Source organism: Macrobrachium rosenbergii, chromosome 51 (genome assembly GCF_040412425.1).
Source record: "Macrobrachium rosenbergii isolate ZJJX-2024 chromosome 51, ASM4041242v1, whole genome shotgun sequence".
NCBI classification, from domain to species: domain Eukaryota; kingdom Metazoa; phylum Arthropoda; class Malacostraca; order Decapoda; family Palaemonidae; genus Macrobrachium; species Macrobrachium rosenbergii.
Genome location: NC_089791.1, coordinates 55,737,883 through 55,762,882, shown reverse-complemented (window position 1 = coordinate 55,762,882; position 25,000 = coordinate 55,737,883). Strand labels below are relative to the sequence as shown.

General features: G+C 36.9%; 2 protein-coding genes across 2 annotated transcripts in view; both read right to left on the bottom strand.

Moving 5' to 3' along the window:
• Positions 1-25,000, bottom strand: part of LOC136833424 (uncharacterized) — a 1,156,799-nt gene that overhangs the window by 330,985 nt on the left and 800,814 nt on the right.
• LOC136833508 (uncharacterized) lies at positions 1,594-14,742 on the bottom strand. Its single transcript, XM_067095736.1, has 2 exons — positions 14,479-14,742; positions 1,594-2,908 (listed from the first exon to the last, which is right to left on the bottom strand). The coding sequence occupies exon 2, from the start codon at positions 2,464-2,466 to the stop codon at positions 1,594-1,596; it is 873 nt and encodes a 290-aa protein (XP_066951837.1). The 5' UTR covers positions 2,467-2,908; positions 14,479-14,742.

Genomic DNA, 25,000 nt, shown 5'->3' with positions numbered 1-25,000 from the left:
ATATATTAACTTTTATCACATACACAATTGTTCTATGCATTAGCAGAATTGCTAAAAGGACCTCATTTATTCAAACTGGATGGTGTAGATACCATCCAGTTTTGAATGAGTGTCCTTTATATATATATATATATATATATATATATATATATATATATATATATATATATATATATATATATATATATATATATATATACTCATCCCTGGTAATAAATGGATCTTTTCCACCCTTTTGGTTCGTATCTTCCTTCCGACACATTCGTCTCTCTCTCTCTCTTTGTATATATATATGTGTGTCGTGTGTGTGTATGTGTGTGTGTGAGTGCACGCGTGCGCGGCCGTGCCGTATGACAGTGCATTCTGTAATCCGTGAAATAATAATTACAATGTTGTCAAGTATTAAGCCACAAATACTCATTACTGTAATATCAAATCAATTAACCTTGGAAATAATTTACCCCAAAGGCTAGGTCAACTTAGTCAATCTAAAATCGTGGGTTCCGATCCTCTTCAGGGTAGGTCCATTTATAATGCCTAATTCTCTGTGGGCATAAGTTATTCTCCAGTTTAAGTGAATGCGTTATTAATGGGCATTAGTAGCTTAATATTTTAGAACATAAAAAAGGAACGTGTGAATCAGTAACATAAAATTACATAAATGCATACACATAAATACACAAATACACACACACATATATATATATATAATATATACATTTATATTATATATATATATATATATATATATATATATATATATATATATATATATATATATATATATATATATATATATATATATATATATATACATGCAAAAGACCTCCCTCTAAATCAACAGAAAATACATTCTCTGTGCTCATGCCCAAATATACATTGCCGCCATCTTTGCACAGATGCCACATAGGCACATATTCAGAAATATTTGCTTTAACGTATGTATGTACGGATTTCGTCTGCCACTTCGTTACTTTTTATTGTGCAATTACATGACAAAAAATTTGATGACAGGAAAATTACAATGAATGTTATAACAGAGTCACAAGTGAAGAAAATAAGAAGGCAAAAAACTAATGCAAAATTTTCCAATGAACAAGGCGGTCTAAAATTAAAAAAAAAAAAAATAAATAAATAAATAAATAAGAGGATAAAACTTACAATACTCCAGTGACCTTAACAACTAAAAGCATAAAACAAAGACTAAAAAGATCAACGGAAACTGTTCCGTGAACAGTTGACTTACCTTCACTTGGTGATCCGATGTTCTCGATTTCGGTGAGATGGACAGGAAAGTTGGCATCGTCAAAGACCAAGCTGCCTCTATCCCTGTCCCTGTCCCTGACAGGATCGTTGTTCTTGAAAGTGTTGACACCGCTGAGCGACGTTGCAATACATCTGGTGGCGTTTTTGTGAGAGGCGTTCTTTTTATTTTCTTTGCTGACCGAGAAGTTCAAGAGCGCGGTACTCTTCTTGTTACTGTTAAGAGCCAATTCATCGTCGTTCTTCTCAAACGGCATGAATTGATCGCTGGGAGAAAAGTCTATCGGGCCGTTGCTACTGAACCTGTTGCTCTTGTCAAAATTGGGGTTTCTATAAATACCTAGGTTGCGGAAGTCGCTGGGGTCGAGGCGATGGAGGTCGATGCTGTAACTGGTTCTCGATTCTGGGACTTAGCACTTCGGACAAGAGAGCTCGAGCAGCAGCCTTTGAGGACGAACTCCTCGGGGGCACTCTCTCCGGCGGTGTCCAAGTTACGGAGGTTGCTGGAGGAGGCGGAGGAGGAGGAGGAGACGGGGATGCTACATCATTAACTTTGGCCCGAGTCCTTCGTGAATTGCCCTTAGCAGGAGGCTCGTCTTGCTTACTTCGACGGAGTCGGCGTTCGTCTACAGGTGGCACATACAAAACCCCACTGTCAGACTTGCAGTGGGCAGGTATGCGCTCGACATAGAGTGAACCTGGGGCGGTTGGGTGGGGCTCTTGCAGTTGTGGCGGTGGTGCCAAGGCGTGGGAGGAAGGAGAATTGCTCCTGAAAGATGAAGTAGCCGGTTGCAAGCGAAAAGACGATGATGACGGGAGCTCCGAAGGTGTAGAAAACTTGTTAGTTGCAACCAGCATATTATCATCACTGAACACCTGAACCAGGGGCAGGCGAAGGCATCCATGGGTGACTTTGTCATCGGAAACGCGTTCTTCAAGGTATGTCCGCCTCACTGGCGGAGGGGGAGGAGAAGCAGGAGTCGAAGGAGGTGGTGGCATGATACTAAGTTGCTGGGGCTTCAAGTCGTTCAAGTCGTCATCTGCTTTGTAGCGGCACCAAGAGGGACCTTCCAAAGGAAACGGCTTCGAGAGATCGGTCGAACATCCAACCACCATAGGTGGTGCGCCGTTGACTGACTTGGCAGCTTGGGCGTGAGTTAGTGAGACGTTTGGTGGAGGGTAAAATGGTGATGGTGGGGTCATCGGGCGTGATGGTTATGGTGGGTGGGGGTAAGCATGACCCATTTGTCAAGGGGCGCCGAAGCTTTACATTGATCGTGTACTCATCCTCGACTACCAGCTGGGTCACCATCTTGAAGGCTTGAAGTCACACTCAAAATCAAAATCCGAAGTTATCTTAACAGGAGAACACAAGGACTAATCTACGACACTTAACCTAGTTACTCTACAGACAAAAAAAAAAATAAAAAAACTTCAAGGGTAGAAAAAACTCACACAAAACAATTGGCTACTAAAAAACTCAATAATGTCTATGGAATTTGTTTTTCCAATTTCTCCGAATGTCACTCTGTTCGTATGGCTCGTGATGCGAGTTCACTTGAGCACCTCTGAATTTCATGATCAATTGGCCACGAATTTTGCGGCTTCAGGGGTGCAAGTGACTTTGTCACGTTATTATAGGAATCTGCTTATAGGAAGAAGAAAAACATTTGAAAAAAAAATCATAAAGCAGGAGTTTACAGTATCATAGACGCATAAATATTATAATAATAAAAAATATGGCAATAATAAAACATAAGAACAAAGCGAAGCATGGATAGGAGCAAAACCATATAATGTCTTCAACTAGGGTTAAAAAAAAATTAACCAAAGACAAATTCAGAGGAGGACCGCCCACCCTCCCCAAAAAAAAAAAAAAAAAGATTCTTAAGAAGGATTTACATAGTCTCAGAGGCCCAATTCCCCAACCTCCCGGAGGGCCAATATCTCTCAACTTTTCACACAGCGCGTCAGGCAAAACATTCACGTTCTTTAGGAGATATTCTGACTGTATAAGCCAAAGATAATATCATTTATTTTAGCAGGTGGTAGCTTCTCCTAAACAGATAAAGAATAAGGAATAAAGAAAAATACGTATAAAAAGAAATTGCCTTCGCCTCAGCTGCGCCGACACATTTCTGGCAATACTCTAAAGAACACCCCCACGCAACACAGTGAAAATATTATCCTCTTTGGACTGCGAATTTGTTTGCCACAAATTCCTCTAAGTAATAAAGTTCAAAAGGAAATATTTCTACAGAACAACGGCTTCACGACAAAGTTTTCACGCAACTAACTTTAGGGAGGTCATTCAATAACCGTTCCAATAGGCGGATATTTAATCTATATGCGGCATAATTATTCTGGTTTACACTATACTGTGAGACATTAGTTTCTCGCACTGCGAAATATAATTTACGGTTTGGCAGAGTTTTCTTGTGTCTGTGAAAGCATCTCATGAAAACCACAGACCAGCTTTTTGTTTTTTGAATATTGTTGACGAGAAGTAAAATTTTCAAAAATCTCTAATAGTTTGTCTGTTACTGAATATTTTTCACTCCGAAGAATTAACGCATAAAATAGCAAGGGAAACTAAAACCAAGCCAGGAAATAATAGGTAGATATGAAAATTAGAAGTTACTTAAATAAAGAAAGAGTGCATAAAATCTCAAACAGTCTTATCTATGATTTAAACAACTCAAAATCAATTATCTCCCAATAAGGGATATAACTGATTATATCCAATTAAGAGAAGCGTAAACGCAGATCTAAATCAATAGTTCAAACACAACTAAACACATATTATCTCTGTTTTGACTCTTGATTGACATGTTTCATTTCTGACACACATAAGGCATGAATTTTACAGGCTACTATTCAATATCAAAACCACAAAATTTTCAGTATTCCGGTTCTAAATTCTCCTTTGTTAAAGAACGCCACCAATTTTTACCAGAGCAAGTTTTCTTTGGCAGCACCAGTCATAACTGTATCTCTACAGTGATTAGCCTATTCCTATAACTATCTCCAAAAAAGGTCGTCTCCTAACCATGTCACACTCCCCCACATGAAATATTCGACTTACTGAGAAATTAATGCATCCAGTCTTAAGATTTCTCACATCAAAAGTTTCAAGATACGCTGTATATCATTATGCTGGCTTTACCTTCATCCTAAAAAAAAAAAAAAAAAAAAAAAATTATGCTTTGACAAGCAACTTATGTTTTCCACATTTCTGCGTTATTTTTGCGATATTAAAAAAAAATAAAAAAATTAAGCAGTCTGCAGTTCCGAAAGTCACAAAGATCACCTTCACTTAAAAATACGACTGGCATAATAAACCTGCGATGTTAAATGATGTAAGTATAAAGCAAACCGAAAGAGAGAGAGAGAGAGAGAGAGAGAGAGAGAGAGAGAGAGAGAGAGAGAGAGATTCAATCGTCCTTGAGAATTAAAACACACCTGATTTTCCTTCGCCTGGCACTTCCTACCACAAAATGCGCATCATTCCCATAAATGTCAAAAGCAAGATCATAACTTATCCAAATCTCTCTCTTTTTACAAAGCCTGGCAACCCCCGTTAAAGAATCCTTGCAACACAAAGAATTTTCCTTTTTACAGCAAATGAAGATTTAGGTCACTTGGTACGAGATAAAGAGACAGCATCCCGATGATAAAGTTTGCACCACATAACTGCATGGGATTACACAATGATCTCGATTGTAAACAGATAAAAAGCCTAATTTCGATTAAAATGTTCACTTTGATCCATGTCAGCTCAAATTTAAGCATAACAAATATTTAGAAAAACTTTTGAAAAAGCTGGTGGAATATTTGGGTTGGGAAAAAATATGGAAAATAAGGAAGCGAACGAGCCATTTAAATATAAAAAGTCCTTATGAAGATAAAGGTGGATACTGGAAACGCGCCAGTGTTTGTTTACGTAATGTTCGAATGTGTCTAAACAATATGGGGATTGACACTGCGAGCGTTCCCGTTTCTCATCCCCTTCACCCCGATGGGGACCCTGACACGAGCTGTCCCAGCGAGAAAACATTTGTCATTGTTTTTCTGTCTTATGCCAGAGTGCCAAAACATCTACAGCACTTGCTGGCACTCACGTATTCTCGCTACAACTTCCTTCACTACACGCACCCATAGTCTCTGATAATTTCGCTCGTCAGGTGGCAACATCACTTTCTTTAATCGGACATTTTTATCTGGATACAATATCAGTACTGCCTTCTCCCTGTGATATGTTTTTCCTTTGAATTGCATTTTTCTGAACAATTTCTTGGTGTTCGTTTCCTGCTTTCCCCTTTGATGCACTTATATATAAAATAAACTACGACAAAATTGATCAAAGTGCTTGCAACTCTGGACCTCAAACAGCGACCAGAAAAGTTTGAGTAAAAACAAAACGCTTACAAGTGTTCAACCATCTTTCACCATACGCAAGAACATCAATCCGAAAATACCCTACCTTTAACCCCAAGGACCCGCCACTGCATGCCGCTCCTAACTACCTAGTGTCAGTTTTCGCATTTATACTTTCTATTCTACAGCTACTTTTCACAAGGATCTAAGTTTAAATACAAATGCAAACTTAAAAATTATCCAAGGACGAAATAGATAGTGTTAATGTTGATGGAGTTTTTCAACGGAATCTACAGTAATCGGGGGTTGCTACAGAGAAGTGTTACATCATCTTTGCCTTTGCCCTTCTCATGCACTTCATTATGAAAGAAGTGGTCACAGACGGAAGAGAGGGTTCAGACTGGGGCAAAGATAGAAACTTGACAGATTTAGAATAAGCAGGTGAAGCTGTTGTAATCAGCAAAGCACCACAGAATCAGAAGATTGCATAAAAGAATCCAATATACTTCCAGAGGGACGAGACTCGAGATAAATCTAGGAAACGGAAATAGTGAAGAAAGAGTCTGCACGAAGGGACAATCGGCAAGCTGAAGAACATTTGAAAATTAAAAAGACTGAGATCGCTTGATGAGGTAAGATCTTATTGGTATATGGACATGAATCATAAGACAATGAAACCACATCTAAAAGAATTATTTGCTATCAGAATAAAGAATATTAGGAGTCAGAGGAGAGGACAGAGTGAGAAATGATGCCACAAAGGAAATTACGGATATTTCGTATGCAGATAAGGTAGTGATGACGGGGATATACAGGTGGCTTGGACATGTCCTTCGCTTCACACCTTAGGGAATAATACATGATAGCGTCAGTGTGGCTCCAGTGGGCACCAGTAGAGTCAGTTAGAAGACCAAGACCTGTTTGGATGAGAGCCATGAGACCGGAGGCTGAGGATGAGTGGTGATTTGCGGGAGATGAAGCGCTCGACAACATGAGTGGCAGAGTATCACAGAAGCCTTTTGCGTTGCAAGGCCTTGGAGGCGATGATGAACTTAAAAGATATAACTGTTGGCTTTAATCTCTGATTTGCTCAATTCCCTAAATGAGTGAACTGGTCACTATTTACGTAGCACTTGGAATTGATGTTTTGAGGGCATTCATTATCGTCCTCGCCACTTTCCTCTTTTACAAAATAAAAAATCATTTTAATATAATTGACATTACAATTGGTTTTTATTTGGGTGAGCAATAATACTGTAATTATATCTCATTTTGTAGCATTGATTTCATTTAACCAGGAATATGTTCTAAAAGGAAAATACCAATATTCACTGGAATCCTTACTGTTATCATTGTTCACTGCTGCTTAACAAATCCTAGGTGCTACTAGCAATTTCACAATAATCTTTACCTTCATTTTTTATCAGTCTTCTAATACAGATGCCCGCCAGAAAGCAGCCATAAAATATCGATCTATTCCATCCTTTATTTTGTAATGAGACTAATGTCAGTCGGACAAAAATAAGTCAATCCAAGCTCTCAGACTGTTAATCCGCTGGTGGTGCTGCTGTTTCTACAGCTGCTACACTCATCCATAACTCGTGATCAGAGTCCCTTACTTTATACCCGAGTTCCGCCATCTCTCGCGCCTTATTACTTGCAGGAGTTACGACCTCTTATCCGAAGGGCAAAGTCCTCAACGCCATTGTTCCTTTCACAAGAAACCCCGTAAATACCTTTCGTAAGAGGACTCTGCACTTGGCCAGAAATAAATTGTAGCCAAGAACCAAAAGTGGTGTCTGGAAGGAAATCTTTAATTATACCACCTTTGTCTTCGCGCGTGCGCGTGGTGTGGGTGTGAGCGCGTGTGTGTAAGTGTATGCGTGTGTATGAGAGAGAGAGAAGAGAGAGAGAGAGAGATAAAATGCTATCCTTCACAGGGAAAAATGTGAGTTCATTTGAGATTTTTTTAAATAAAATAATAGAGCTTTCGATTCCTATACCCGATAACCTGGCGTGAGGCTTGCTGTCTGTCTTAATAACTCCTTAATAACAAGCACCAACTCCACCAACAAAAACATGTAACGGGTCCCGTTGAATCTCCGTCCTTATTCAACACTCCAGACTTCTTCCGAATATGCTTGCCTATCGAGATTTGAGCAGTAATATAATTAATATGAAAAGTCAGTAATAAACTAATGATATAATCAAGAAGTCAATGATAAATCAATAAATAAGTACAACTAAGGCATTTAATCAACATACCGTCAACGCTGAACAAAAAAGATAACAGCCTTCTTACTTAATTCCTTATTAAAACCATTTTAAGTGGCTCTCTCATTTTGCTTTTCTTCCCAACATATTGCAGACATTTGAAGAAATTTGATTAGTTATCAAATAAAGTTTCCGTATGTGCTTCTTCATGTCAAAACACACATACCTACATAAGCAAATGTATACAAAAATCTGTATATATATACAGTCTATATATATATATATGTGTGTGTGTGTGTGTGTGTGTGTAATATAAGCCTTATACTCCAAATTATATTAATATATACATATATACATATAAAAATATATATATATATATATATATATATATATATATATATATATATATATATACACACACATTTAAGTATGTATGTATGTATACGTATGGGTAAGAAAATGAATAATAAGCAATCCCACACTCCATACAGAACGAATAACGTGGATAAGACCTGAGAACTTTGAATGAAACAAAAAATACGATAAAACGTGACAGACTCATTCCTAAATTCCACATTCTTAAACCTGCCCTGGAACTGAGAAACAAGACAAATAAGCAATCCTAAACACCTTAATAAATCAGAAATGACATCCTAAGCATGAAATAAAACGATGAACAAAACAAAAGCACAATCACGAACTTATTATCAAAACGGGAAACATGTTCAAAACACAAGCCAATTCTGAGCTTCAAATTAACGGTAAAAAGTGAAAATGCAATCCTTAATTCGGTAACAAAAGAGAATTCGATGCAATCCTGGATTCTATATAGAGATGAAAAAAAAAAAAAAAGACTAATTTTTTCACGAAAATGAGAAACTTTAAAAACTGAAATCGTAAACTTGCCATTAACTGAGAAATATGTCAAAGATGCGATACTAAATTCTGCATGAAACTGAGAAACATAAAAATAAGCAAACACTCCTAAGAGCCACATTAAATGAGAAACAACTGCGACAAAGTGCTGAATCCTTCATAGCCCAATCATGATTTAAATGCAATTCTGAACACAACATTACCTGAGGAAGGTGACAAAAAATGTATTCCTGAAGTTCGAACGTGACAAAAATGTAATCCTCAACGCTGCATTAATTGATACAAAGGAGAAAATACAATTCTGAACTCAGCATCTAATGGGAATAACGACAATGCACAGCCCTGAATTACGTTTGTGAATGAAAAAATAATAAATGCAACCCTGAACTCAGCATGAAAATAAGAAATTGGACGAATGTCCAAAGACACTAAACATCATTGTATCCAGTGGAAATAATACGAAGAACTTCCTATGCAAGAGAGGAAAAAATAGTAAGATATAACTTGCAAGTTCTGCACAACGAAATACATTCATGAAATAGATTTTCCAGCGGCTGCCGTAATTTACGTAAATTTATGCAAATGTCTTGCCGGATGCAAAGAGAAAAAAATCTGGAGTCCCACTTTATGTATGAACAAGCTACACAAAATTGAGGCAAGATCTAAGTGGAAAAAAAAAGTATATTGAATCAATACGCTCCACTAACAGTCTTTGATGAATATGTTTCACTTCAATGACCTACTAATATTTAGTTTGAACTTCACCACTGAAAAACAATGTATGATCCCCGATCGGGAAATATAATACTTTCGTGGGTTGTACACAAGAATGAAAGGTCATGTAACGTTTGTGAATTAAGAAAATCGCTCGTGGCTTTCAGATAAACTTTAATGGCCGTGTCATCAATTAAATCAATATGGACGTGGAAATTACAAGGAAGGGGCTTAAAATGAAAGCGACGAAACAAATGACCTTAATGAACTCCATTAATATCAGGGGCTCTTGAAGATCCCAGTAATTTACGAGTTTTAACCTGTCAGTCTTACAATGACCTCGTAAATTCCGAAAGCTCTGCTTGAAATTGCATCGGATCCTGTGAAGTCATACACAGATTAAAAGGATTTTGCTTCAAATGGAATCATCAACCGGTCACAGGTATGTTTAATAACTTGACACTTATGACCTTAGCAACAGAAAAGGGCAATTTTCTGATCATGAACAATAACAAAATGATTCATTCGATATCCTGTAATCAGCCTGAGTTGTGTGCCGTATGACTAACCCTTTAACGGCCGGTCTACAAAACCTTCAATGAACCCGTTCAAGTGAAGGGAGTAATTTCCAATCATTTGATTGAAATCGTGCAGTAAAAAAAAAAAAAAAGTGATTAAGAGAAATTTGACTATCCATTATCTACCTGGAAAGGAATGCATAAAAATACTGAAATATATATATCAGAAACCAATAACTGCACAAATATTGTTCTCTCTCAGAAATCGTTCTAGAGTACATCGAGTACAACCTGCCCATTGGGAAAAAGTGTGATTTATACCATTGCAAAGAGAAAGCTTTCTGGCCAAAACACTCATTGTCATTTAGCAATTTAAAAACAACAACTCTCTCTCTCTCTCTCACTTCTGTGTTCTAAATTCAATTAACCTGATAATTAAGGTATTTATACATATCCTGGTGTCTGATGACTGAGGGTGGAGTCCAGGAAGTGTATGAACTTGGTATATTCTCAACATTTTGGATATTGGTTTCCGTCATTTTTTCCGCTAAAAGAACTCGCCGCTGATGATTGCCATGAAACAAACGGTGAGCCTGTTCAGATGTGGTGACATTTTGGCAGAAGTGTAAGAGCACTGTCACTTCCAAAAGCAGTAAGCGCTAGGTCCAAAGGGTGATGAATCTCACAACAAAATCTGAAATGCCCTGTACACTAATTAACTCCCCGAAAGGAAGAAAACTGCAAAAATCTGACCTACACACTGGCTGCTCTAGCCTGAGCGTTGAAGATGGATTAACGCCACCTACGAGCGGCACCAAACTTATCATTCTAATAGAAAAATGAGAAAGAAGAAGCTACTTGATGAATCTAAAAGTAACCAATTTGTGATTAATATCACGGTTTCTAATGGTTATTACCTTGGATCATTCTTAACACCATTATAAAGAGAAATCAGGCATATGCAACGGGTATTTAATATACTGCTTATGTTTCGGGTGGTCAGAATTCCTCATCAAGAGTCCATATACTCAAACACAGATCATGTACAATGTTTCGAAATTGTTTAAATTTCCATGATCTGAATTTAAATGTCTTAACTCTTTCCTTTACAAGAAGTATGAGATAAATAAACTTTGCTGTTTAGGACATTTCATGTTCCGAGACTACACCTCACCCATCAGGTTAAAATAGATCGAGTAGAGTCGCACTGGTGGTATTAATCTTAGGCATTGTAGTTTCTCATTATCACTCCATGAAGTAAGACGAATAAATTTCCATTTACTGTCATCAACAGCCTCAAGCTTTTGAAGTGCTATATCTTCCGCCCAACTCTGAAGATCAGAGACATTAAGCATCCAAAGTTATTATGCAGAAACGAAGGCAACCAGATTCTGATTTGCAATGGTTGTACTAAAAGAGACATTATATTAAAGATTAATAAACTCTGAACAATAGGCAATAAGTATTCACAAAGACAACAAGTAAATGCTATATTTCCCAACGTTACTTTGTTCTAAATTGATGACAACGGGAGCCTGACTAAGTAATGCCCGCAATCCATATTCCTTGTGTCCGCAAATTCTTTCATTTAAATTCAAATTTAAAGGAGTCTTTAGCCCTCAGCGCACCCAGCGTTCAGTCCTAAGTCAACATGATTTGGGGACCCCAACTAGCATATTTACCTACTTAAAAAATAAAAAATTCTGAGAACTATACCATGATCATCTTAAGGTAACAGTGTGATTGTCATGTAAATAGTTCTAAAATTAATAGCTTTTTTCGAAAGTTCTGAGTTTCCGTAACCAAAGCAAAACTGATGGTTCCTGATTAAATTAACATGCTGAAATGTCAGGAGCAGAATCGAATGGTCTTGGTATACCTGTTAGAGTAATAACATATTCAAAACCTACATAAAAACTTAAGTTGTTGGGTATACTGCTAGTTCTTTATCATATTAAGAAGGAAGACAAAACAAAATGCTGGAGCAAAAACGTTAGATGACATAATAAGAGATTATGTAAACAACGCCCTTTGCCAGAAAACAGGACGTAATGAGATTGACTCTTGCCAGTTTCTGGCCAAAGAATATCTCGAAAAGTTTTCCAACTTCAAAAACAGGATACCGATGAAATACAGTTGTCTTATCTATGGTCTATAAGTGTAGATACTGTAATGCAATTTATATTTAGATATTAAAACAGCAGTTTCGGGTCCATGCCTTGAAGACTTACGCCGATCAAGCAGAACTGACCACTTAAAAGACATTTAGTGCCATTCACGAAAATTCCCGTCAACATGATCATCCTCTGCCTACTGACTCGTATTCATAATATGGACGTCTTTGTTTACTATATTTTATGGCCTCTTATTCCTCTTGGCGCATATCGGTTCTGAAATTAAGTTCAGATATTTCCATTTTTACTTGTACTTTAGCGTCCTTAGATGTAAATGCTTACAAATTTTGATCTTTACCTATGCCTCGTTTGACTCAACTGTGTATATATATATATGTATATAAATACTGTATATATAGACTGCTATATATATATATATATATATATATATATATATATATATATATATATATATATATATATATATATAATATCAATGTGTATGTATATATGGATATCTTTGTGTAGTGTATACATATATATTTACGTACACACATATATATATATGTATTATACAAACTTCTTTAGTCTTTAGTAGACAACTATGATCTTTATTGCCTTTTCACTAAAACAAAGGTGTGATGATTTATGTAAAAAAACGCGAAAAAAAATATAAGATCGCTCCACACAATGTGAAGGTCTCGCTCTACGAGAAGTTTACTTATCTGATTTCAACGGCCTTACTACTAAGTTATTGTACCTGGGGTTACCAGGATGATATCTACCTTAGCATGGGTAATCACTCCTCTTCAGACGAATAATTATCTCAGCCTAATCGGTAAATTACGTGAGAGAGGGAATGGCCAGTCTAAATCTACAACACCTTGGCATGCTTCTTGACACGCTGCGGGGTGCCAAATTATCTCTAAACGACTTTCGAGAACAAAAGGTGTGTGGAAATCATTTGCAAAGTCGATGGAGTATTTTCTTATATCCGTCTTTCCATCGATGGCTTTTCCCATTTAACGAAGAGTCGTAAGCTACATAAATATCAAAAGCTGCAGTAAAATACCATCGACGAGAATACCAATGAAAGCCTAAAAATCAAATAAATACTCTCCAAGTACGTTACAAGAGCATCCACTGGGCAAATGTACTGCCCAATTTAAAATCATGGTTTTATCTGTGATACCATTAGCAACAGAGAGAGAGAGAGAGAGAGAGAGAGAGAGAGAGAGAGAGAGAGAGAGAGAGAGAGAGAGAGAGGTCTCTGGGCTTGGTTAAAAGAGACCAGTGATAAGGCAAATGTTTAGGACAGTTTGCAAGTCCCTTTAAACACGAACATTCCTGACGGGAGAGAAAACGCCATGCCAGATGTCCCTAGTGTAGCTACTTCGACTGTGAGATGTTTTCTCTTCGACAAAGCCTTTGCCACTAGAGCCATTACCCTTTAAAACAACACTGCGATGTAAACACACGAGTGTGCAGGGAAGGGTCCCTTCAGCTGTTAAAAGAAAAATGTAACAACTAGCATACGGGTCACTGGGAAACCTAAAACTAAAGCTAAATAAAAATAATTAACACACGAGAAACCGCAAATACAATAACACAATAATTAATAATGATTCTTTCTAATTTATATAAATATATATATAAATATATAAATATATATATATATATATATATATATATATATATATATATATATATATATATATATATATATATATATATATATATATATATATATATATATATATATATATATATATATATATATATACTATATATATATATATATATATATACAAAATATATCTCATCTAAATCATTAAAAAAATTTTCAGAAAATTACGGAAACATATCATAAACGAAATATTAAGTAGTTTACAAGTCATTCACTTTAATATAAAGTACACCATTAAGTCACAAGGAAAAAGGGGCAAAATTTCTCAGAATTCACAATCGTGTTCTTTCTTTCTCTTTTTTCCCCTTTTGGTCTACAGATTACTAATAATACTTTCATTTTCGCCATCCTTACAACCCTCTTTTCAGGGCGTGAAACTGTAGACAGTTCTGTATGGCCTCCCTTATGTAGTGGTAACGTATGGGAACGATTTTCCCTTTCACGGGTTGTTATCGCAGATGGAGGTGGTCGTAGGTGATGGAGGATTGAGATGTGATGTATCTCTCCTCCATATTTTATGTCTCACATACTTGAATTATCTCATAAATTATCACTCAACTGGCACTTTCTGGTCCCCCAGTGTGGCGCATCGATGCACAGGTACGGAAGCCAGCACTGAACTTTCACCTCGTCTGGCAATAACACTCGGAAAACCAACGACCGAAGTCACCAATATTTCTGAAGCAACATTTTCAACACAACAAGAGTCGAGCACCTGTCAATGCAAAGGTAGAACTTGCTTCCTGGGGGTCGAGCGAGGAAGTGCCAAGGCATCCGCTCCTCCAACCCTTCTTCTTCCTTTCTCTTTTTTTTTTTCTTCCCCTTGCGAGTGGCACCGGGCAGGCAAGGGGGATTTTGGCAGCTAGCCCCAAGTACAGCAAGACTAATACTTTTTTCCCAGACAAGTTCCTATCTATCTAAATCTTGCAGCTTGTCTATTTCTCGAGGCCTTTTAAAACAACTAGACTTTAATCAAGCCTTTACTTAAACAACAGCACGTACTTATCTATGCTTTCTTTCCTACCTAGTAAAAACAATACCGTTTTCTTTCTGCCAAGGCACCACCACTGGGTATTCACTCAGTTAAAGCAGAGAACTACTATCAATAAAATAAAACTATCAGCTGAAGAATTTAATCCAGTTTTACAAATTTACAGTAAATCTGTTTTTATAGCATGAAAAACTGCAAAGAAGAACAATTACAAATTTTAAAAACTACCATAAACAAATGCACGATGCCAAAACCTTATATCTTGACAACAAACGACAATAACTTGAAATTATAGCATCATTACAGCATCATCTCTTGAGAAACCGAAAAAACATTACTACCATTAAAACACAGAACAGGATAGTCTTTCTTTTCAAACTGAACAAGCAGATTTAATGCTTTTATTAACAATCCTAGAACAGAGAGAAATTCTTGTTTTAAAGCAGAGTATTTTCCAAGTCAGAAAGTTCGTAACGTTCAAGCGCAAATCACGATGGCCATAATGTTTACAAAATGTTGAGGGAATCAGGAGGTACTTGCACATAACATCTCACGAGAAGACATCAATCATCACTGACTGCTTATTTTTATATGCCGCGACCACACTGTCTTCAAGCCCAACCCCGTAGCTATTTACCTGGCTTTACTTTTGAGAAGTTTTATTCATACCCACTGCTCTACCTTTGACTATTATCTAATCTAACTTTCAGAGTTTATTATGCTTTTAAAATCACCCAGGAGATAAGTAATGGTTCAGCAATATGGGATCTAGGCGGGCGTGTTGGTGGCAGCTCTCCACAACCATTAACTGATTGTTGTATTTCACTAAACAAACATCTCCATATCTCCCTGCTACATGGCTCTCCTCTTCAGAACGACATCAAAATGGTTCCTGGCTTCTACGAGTAATTTGCTTGCTAACCGTTTTTATCACCCAGACCCTTTCATGTCTGTGTTGCTCTTTTACTGTAGTCTGGAAATATATATTTACACCAAACCTTTGATCTTAACTTCTTGAAATTTCGATTTCTCGTGGTCCAATTTTCTTCACCTATTGAAGAGAGAAATTTAACTTCAAGGTTAACCTCGATTAAATTCAATGTCATACAAAATAAATACATATAAAATTTTTCGTTTTTTACTATCCAATATAATACAACCAAACCTCCATATACAATTCGTTTGCATGGCAAGGTTGTTTATCTCATTGCAAATACAAAACTGCTTTCCAAGCTATGTTTCTGTTCCCCCTTTTTGTACCAATAAAAATCTCTACACACCTACTTCAGAATATATATCCAAACATTTTCTGTGCATAAACAAAACATAAGAACATATACAGTAATATGTATACATTATATATATATATATATATATATATATATATATATATATATATATATATATATATATCTAAATCTTCTTTTACTTTAAGACCACACACCTTTTTCTCATAAGCCTTCAGAAGCTGGACAACTACGAATAATATAGCATTTTTTTTTTTGCAAGCCTTTACAAATGGGGAAGCTACACCAACACCATTTCTCCTCTGCCAATGAACGACCACTGATACGCATTTACAGCAAACGCGGGGCAGTGTTGAAAAGCTACCGGCAATAAGGCACACATTCAGCCGTTCTTCTTAACCGAGGTGGGCGTTGATTAAACACCCAATCCTGTTTGTATAATATCTGGATACATTTGCCCAGAAAACAAAGTAAATTCTGCGCCCTTTCTAGTTCTCCCCCCAAAAACTTTTCTTCTCCATCTCATTCAGAAATCCATCACAGTGACTAATTACCTCATTGTCAGAAAATAATCTGGCGTTAGGACTAACGTGGTCACTCAATCATAATCTAAAATGATCATTCAGCTGTATTTACGATTAAAACCCTCCTTCTAGAGCAATGCCTTTTCCTTTGCTTGAAACAAATCGAGTTTATTTGCACAGGATGTATTTTCTCTTGTTACCTTCGTCGAAGAAATTCTCACACATCCCCCTGACTCCGCTTAAAGGCGGTGGCGCACGGGCGACTTCTCCCAGCATCTCAAGTCTCTCGCCACCGAAACACACACACACACACACACACACTCACGGAAGTGTTTGTGTTGTCACTCTAGCTTCATCGTCTGCTACCGGAAACATTTTTTCTTTCAAGTGATAAATAAAATTGCTCTTTGTTGTTTTTGACCAAAATTACACGTAACATTTCATTTTCAGTCTTAGGAGTACATGTTAATTACACTTTCTTGATATCTTTTTAACTTGTCCTGCTGTCAATGGACATATGCGATATCATTCATTCTCTTCGTGGGGTGAAAGGTGACTCATGTGTTCCTGGCCAATATCACTTTTGGGCAGACCTGCTGATGAATTCTGTAATGATTTGCTATCTATAACATACTCCCTTTTGGGAAGGCTGTTCCCATGCAGTGTTGGCGTTGATGAACAGACCCAGATACAAAAACTCTTCCAACTACAAATCTTAGAAAGGATGGATTTCCTTTATGCAATAGTCTGGAGTCCTTACAGCCCGAGTGGGAAGAGCTGCCCTGGTCTTGACTTATCTACTGCTGTTATCACTTGGCCGATTATTGCTGAGTAACAATGAAATTAACGACCTTCACGTGGAGACAATCGGGATATAGAGACTTCTGGTTGACAGATCTTCCTAGAAATAAATAGCAGATAAAGCATGACGCCGCCCGCCTTTAATTATGCCTCACTGACTTTGAAAGAAAATTTAGAGAAGGAAGTTCCATGTCACTCTCTTTTCCAAGACCTTGAAGCTTAGCTATTCACAGACAGCATTGCTTCGAAGAATTTTTTGGTATGGCTTTAGTTACTCGGGAGAAATAAGAGGTCGCGGGAAAGTTGGGATAATGAGAGTTCTGTTTCCTAATTGATGGTTTTTTCACATTATGAATGGTCTCAGGTGCAGTGTATGCTTCATCATGTCTTTAACAATTTTCTTCTATCGTTATTGCAGTTTTCTTATCTTTTTCTGTCCTGTTATCTACAATCACTGAATGTCGGTGCTTGATGGACACCCATATCTCTTGGTGTGTATGTTCGTGGAAGACTGAAGAAAGGAAGTAAGATGGGAGGTACAATAAAAGGATAAAAAGTGAAGGCAACTTGGGGCCGAAGGGTCGCCGCAAACTCCCTGGCACAATCTATTGGTGATCCATTAAATCTTATCTTATTTTAATTCATACTTCACTTATTCTCCCAAGGCTTGGGCGACCTTTGCCATTACTGTCCACATTTACAAGGTGTGTGAGTTCCTCATTGGACGGGTGGGTATCGTTCTCAGCTAGCACTCTGCTGGTCCCGCGTTCGATTCTCCGACCGGCCAATGAAGAATTAGAGGAATTTATTTCTGGCGTTAGAAATTCATTTCTCGTTATAATGTGGTTCGGATTCCACAATAAGCTGTAGGTCCAGTTGCTAGGTAACCAATTAGTTCTTAGACACGTAAAATAAATCTAATCCTTCGGGATATCCCTAGGAAATGTTAATCAGCTCAGTGGTCTGGTTAAACTATAAGGTATACTTAACTTTTTTTCAAGGTGTGTGACAATGTCAACAAGAGTTAATGACTATTCTCAATGATCTCGAGAGGTTTGTTTCAAGTATTTACACTTGAGAGATCTACCTCTTACTGCTCCTTAATTCCCAATCATCTTAGGGCTTTAATACATGTTTTCTATTCTTGAATAACCGGGCCCTTCCCCATCCCCCCACAATCCCAGCTCATAATACTCTCTTCAATATATCGTCATTGTTCCACAATGCACTTTACGCCTTTTTCTGAGGCAGAGTTATTAGAGCAGAATTTTAAAATACCAATCTAGGCAGATATCACTAGACAAATAGGGGGGCAAAATGTATAGTTCGACAGTTCCAAGACGTATATCCCTCTCTATAATTTTGCTTAGTATCCCTCTCGACTTCATTATAATGTTCAAGAACAAGAAATCTCAGATTAGATATAAACATAACTCGAAAAAGCACTGATTTGATTTTTTATATCTCAACCTAAGTCAATGTCACATGTTTATCTAGATGCGTAATTTACACATGTAAGTGTATTGCTTCCATATCTGGCGGGAAGGAGGAAGAGTTCACTCGCCGTCATCTTCTCTGTTATTGATAATTCAGAGCCTCTCCTTGTCCCGAGCATAGCGAATGGACTCAAAACCCAAGACAGGGATGTCTCTGAGTTATCTCTAGATATCATTTGCAGATCTTGTTTTCAGAAGCTGGGTGCGACCCGTTCTCCCTCAGTCATGAAGCACATGCATGTCGGATTTCCCATTTTCTTAAGTGCAGCATGAAAAAGTCTCCACAGTTCAAAATTCATTGCAGTTTTGCATTCAACTTCTGAAATATAGAAATCACCGCCCGTTTACGAAGAAAAAACCGTCAAAAATAATATACTTTTTAGCTTTCTGTAAAAGAAAACTATTGTTCCGGCTTTGTCTGTCCGTCCGCTCTCAGATCTTAAAAACTACTGAGGCTAGAGAGCTGCAAATTGGTATGTTATCATCCACCCTCCAATCATCAAACATATCAAATTGCAGCCCTCTAGCCTCATTAGTTTCTATTTTATTTATGGTTAAAGTTAGCCATAATCGCACTTACGGCAGCGCTATACGTACCAACAACAAAGACCACCACCGGACCGTGGCTGAGTTTCATGGGCTGCGGTTAAGAATTTTATGGGCCGTGGCTGAGGCCATCATGGGACAGAAAACTCAATTGCACCGAAGAAACTTCGGCGCATTTTTTACTTGTTAATTTTTGTTACAGTGATGAGGTTATAGTTAAGACTTTATATCAGCATTGGTTTTTCCTGCATAAAAATGCCAGTCACTGGTAAAACTTTGTCGATGGTTATCAGTTCTTCACATAATACGCACACCTTTTTTCGTCTATTCTGGAAAGGACGACATCAATTCATAAAAGGTTGTACATTTATAAAAAATGGACCGGAAATATATTATCCATGACAAATGAAAACCGTTCTATACATACCATTCTTTACCTACTTACCAGCCATCGATCTAGCTGGCAATATTTCATCCAACAAAAAATAATCCTTATTTACAGATACTGCACTGGTATAACAATGTTTTATTCAGCTAAGAGTTATATGCAAACAGTTTTGAACCTCAGAAGGAAAAAAAAATGTAATGCCAAAATTCGACGTCTACTCACACTATCCGCCAAATCTATATATTTCTAGAGTAAGATAAGTGAGAAGATAACCTACACACCTCACATCTATTAAAGTTCTACAATGTGAAGACCTACCGAAACGGTAACAAACAGCAGAATTTAATGCCTTAAGATCATTCGCATCACAGGCGTTTATTTGCTCATTCTAATTTCTAGGTACGACCAGGGAAAACTAATGGATATATCAGTTATGATGATTCACCGCACGTAAGACTTTCCCTCTAAGCCTTAGGATTTACTCCAATAAAAACAGACACCAGTGAGTTTTTATCGCGACCTCCTGTTTGTACAGCCATGTCATTCAGCAAAACTTCTCCGCCCGTTGAAACGGCAACAGGTGTTGTACCGTCGATATTTCCAAACACACGCGCCAAACTTACCAAATACAGCCGCTGTCATGATAAATCACATTAGCTGAAAAAAGCGAGAAGTCGCGAATCTCTGTTGGTTCACCTTTTCTGAGAAGTTTTGATCTACAGCATTAATAAAAGACAACAGTGCAAATGCTAGTATTTGGACCTCACTAAACTTCTCTTTCTTGCCCAGAGAGAGAGAGAGAGAGAGAGAGAGAGAGAGAGAGAGAGGAGAGAGAGAGAGAGACTTTTGTAACGGTTAAAGTTTTCTCATTTGTTTAGTGACAAACAGATATAAATTATGTTGTAGAAGAATAAAATGGCGTACCAATGTGAAAATACAATGAACTAAATTAAGAAAAAAATATACTGCTGCTGCAGTTATAGAATATTCATCCTGCATACAAAACAAAGAATTCACTTTATTTTCAACTCAACAAAAACTATAAGGTGAAGTGATATACGCTTTAACAAAAATAAATTTCTTAAAGCTTTTGCGTAAAAGGTTCGACATTCTAATTTCGGAGTAATTAAAATTTCAAGTTAAAGGAAACTGTACATGGTAACACTGCAATTAATGCTGAACACTGCGTCGGGAAGAACGATACAGTGGATAATGTTATGGGATTATACAAAACATATAACCAAATACGTTAAAGCATCTTATATGTCATCAGAAGTGCTCAAATACCAAGAGAATATCTCATGAAAATGGAATCTAATGGTCACATTCACTCAGATGTATGCATGCATATATATATATATATATATATATATATATATATATATATATATATATATATATATATATATATATATATATATGTGTATGTGTATATATATATATATATATATATATATATATATATATATATATATATATATATATATATATATATATATGTTAGCGTCGTGAACGCTTCAGTTCCCTATTGTTGCTGTATACGTTTTCATCATTAGCGAACATCTGATTGACTGCATGCTGGTGAGGAACTTCTCCTTTAATATCGATAAGAAGATGAATATTTTGACGGCATACTGGTCATTCACGTTATTAAGTTATTTTTTTCTCTATCTCCACTGCAAGCTGGGATCCACAACAGTCCGCTGAAAACTAGTACAAGGTGCTGAGGTCTACAAAGGCATGATGTATTTGTAAAAACGCGTAAATTCTGTTCAGTTCCTCGCTTAGGGATCGATTTTTTTTTTAGTATACCTTAGTTTTACCAGACCACTGAGCTCATTAACAGCTCTCCTAGGGCTGGCCCGAAGGATCAGACTTATTTTACGTGGCTAAGAACCAACTGGTTACTTACCAACGGGACCTACAGCTTACTGTGGAATCCGAACCACATGATAGCGAGAAATGAATTTTTATCACCAGAAATAAATTCCTCTAATTCTTCGTTAGCCGGCAGGAGAGTCGAACTCGGGGCCTAGCGAGTGATGGGCCACAACTCTACCGACTCTCCCAACGAAGAGCTGCTTAGGGATCGAACTTGGGGTTTCAAGGTTATGAGCCAAATGTGCTTTTTCTTTACGAGAGAGAGAGAGAGAGAGAGAGAGAGAGAGAGAGAGAGAGAGAGAGAGAGAGAGAGAGAGAGAGAGAGAGTTAGTTCATTACCATGCCATTAATCACTTGTGACTCCTCCACTAATTTTAAAATATTTTGCTTTCAGTTTCTACCCAGGCCAGAAGTGTCAAGTACTTCGGTTCTTTCAGTCATAAACGTAATCTAATGACTAATGAACCCGGAAAAGAGAAGATTAAATCATCTTAACTCGCCAAATATCACCGAAAACTTCCGTAAACAGCCGAGAAAGATGATGCAACGTTACACATGTGACTCATGGCCGCAACCAAACGAGCTGAGTTTAACTAGACAGTGTTCTCCAGTCACGCTGCCAATCTCAAGGGCTTGCTTGCATCTGCAACTACCAGCTTCCTTTAACAGCCATGTGTACGTGAGATGGCGTTCAGTTACTCCATCTCTCCTTTGACGATGAACGCGATTCATCGCTGAATTTCCTCAGCAAACTCAGATCTTGGTATAAACAGAGAGCATTCAAGGATGACGAACTGTAAACAAACTCCACCGTTTAGCAATGACACTGATCTGATGATGATAGGTGTCTGATCAATGAGGCAAAGAAGAAATGAATAATACCTTTGCTTTTGAAACTTGCAAAGATTTTGATCTGTGCATTTTATTTAATTTCTTTAAAACGTTCACCTCTCTCTCGTTTTCTCGGACTCAACGTGCCCACGAAATGGCTTCCCATTAACTTTTTAATCAGTCCAGATACATTTACTTTTTTATTGCCCTAATAAACGCTCCCTTCTAACCTTCAGGAGATAAAAAGGAAGATAAAAAAAAAATAATGGCCAGTCGTACTTCGCCAGCTGCCAGCTCTACGAATAAACATACCTCTGAACGCAGACTATTATCAAATCCCCATGGCAGATGGAGAACGATGCCATAACCTTAAAGATTGAACATCGCGCTACGTGAGAAACAGATGCGTGAGCACATAGCGTTCCCCCATCACATCTGATAAGACGATATATACGATATATACATATATATATATATATATATATATATATATATATATATATATATATATATATATATATATGTGTGTGTGTGTGTGTGTGTGTGTGTGTGTGTGTATGTATATACAGTATATATATATTATTTATATACTGACATACATACATACATACATTATTTAGCATATATATATATATATATATATATATATATATATATATATATATATATATATATATATATATATATATATACATATATATATATATATATATATATAATATAATTATATATATCATTTTACCACAGGGAAATGAAGAACTGTGTGTAAATCCAGACCGGTTTCGGCTTTATTTCTAAGCCATTATCAAAGGACTGATGCATAGTGATAGAAATTTACAATATAAATACTAAAGGAACTGTATCAGTTACTTCATAATGGTTTAGAGATAAAGCCCACACAGTCATTACATTCAGTTTTCATTTCGCTGTGGTAAAGTATCAGAATTATCAGAATCACAGCGTATACAGTATTTTATAAATACTTTATATATATATAAATATATATATATATATATATATATATATATATACATACTGTATGTACAGTATATATATATATATATATATATATATATATATATATATATATATATATATATATATATATATATATATATATGCATAAAATATTGTATGTACTAAAATAGAATCTGACCAAGCCTACAGTTATTTACGCACTTGATAACTGAATGACGGTTAATCAATCATTTGTAAACATACACTCTAGGTATTCCATTAGCGAACAACTTCTGGAATCAATACAACACTTCGGTTATAATAAAAACAAGTAAAAAATGCGGCGAAGTTTCTTCGGCGCAATTGTTTTCTATACAGCGCATCATGCATATGAAACTCTCAGCCACGGCCCATGAAACTCTCAGCCGCAGTCCGTGAAACTTTCAGCCATGGCCCGGTGGTGGCCTGTGTTGTTGACACCTATAGCGGTGCCAGATGCACGATTATGGCTAACTTTAACCTTATTAAAATAAAAACTGCTGAAGCTAGAGGGCTGCAATTTGTTATGTTTGATGATTGGAGGGTAGATGATCAACACATCAATTTGCAGCCCTCTAGCCTCAGTAGTTTGTAAGATCTGAGGGAGGACAGAAAAAGTGCCGGCGGACAGACAAACAGCCACCGCAATAGTGTTCTTTTACAAAAAACTAAAAAGGAAGCATCTAACAAAATTCCCTTCCGGTTCACTTAACTGATGGAATGAAAAATTCAGATGATACAGCAAAGCAATTACGTTACTCCAAATCATCACTATCCATGAGATGAGACAATTGTGATAATGTACACTTTTTAGAAAATCATATATATATTTAAGCACAGCCAAGGCAATTGTCAGCTATAATAATCAACTGGATTCATGAACTACGGAAATGGTAGTATTTATACGAGTTCTATGGATACAAAATTTAGGATACTTATTCAGGGTTATTCGGATTAGCGGAATGGTAAACCGCAAAGGACAAAGTGTTTCAACGTAAGGCATACACATAACTGCCTAAATAAGTTATTTGGGCCTCAAAATATCATATATTACTGTGCCTCGGACTCGTTCAAAGAGGATATTGACGTGCCACCATCCTAACAATGCTGCCATTAGCGGCATTACCGGGAAAATCATGACCTGCTCCTGTCAAGTTAGCAATTAACAGCGGGGACCGAAATACTTGATTATGGAATTAATCCAGCAGGCCTCCCCACCTTTCAGGTATTAGATATAAAAGAAACCTACAATTAATCTCCAGCATGCAGTTAGAATATGTGTGTGTTTCTTCTTTCAGTCTAGCGGAAATTTTCTAACTACACCAAGTAACAAGAAAAGCAAATTTCAAATCATTCAATTAGCAGTATAATGGCTTGAACGTTTCCGTACTATCTCAGTTCCATCGTCAGCAGAGATTGAATACTAAAGCAAGAAAGGGTGTTTTTTTTTTAAAGTTCTCGAGTTAAAAATTCTGGTAGCCTGTCAGCGAGCAGGATGGGTAAGCCAGATAAGAAATGTTGACGGTCGGACAGGAA

Coding starts and splice junctions, on each gene's coding strand:
- LOC136833508 (XM_067095736.1), bottom strand. CDS start 2,466: ATGACCCCACCATCACCATTTTACCCTCCACCAAACGTCTCACTAACT.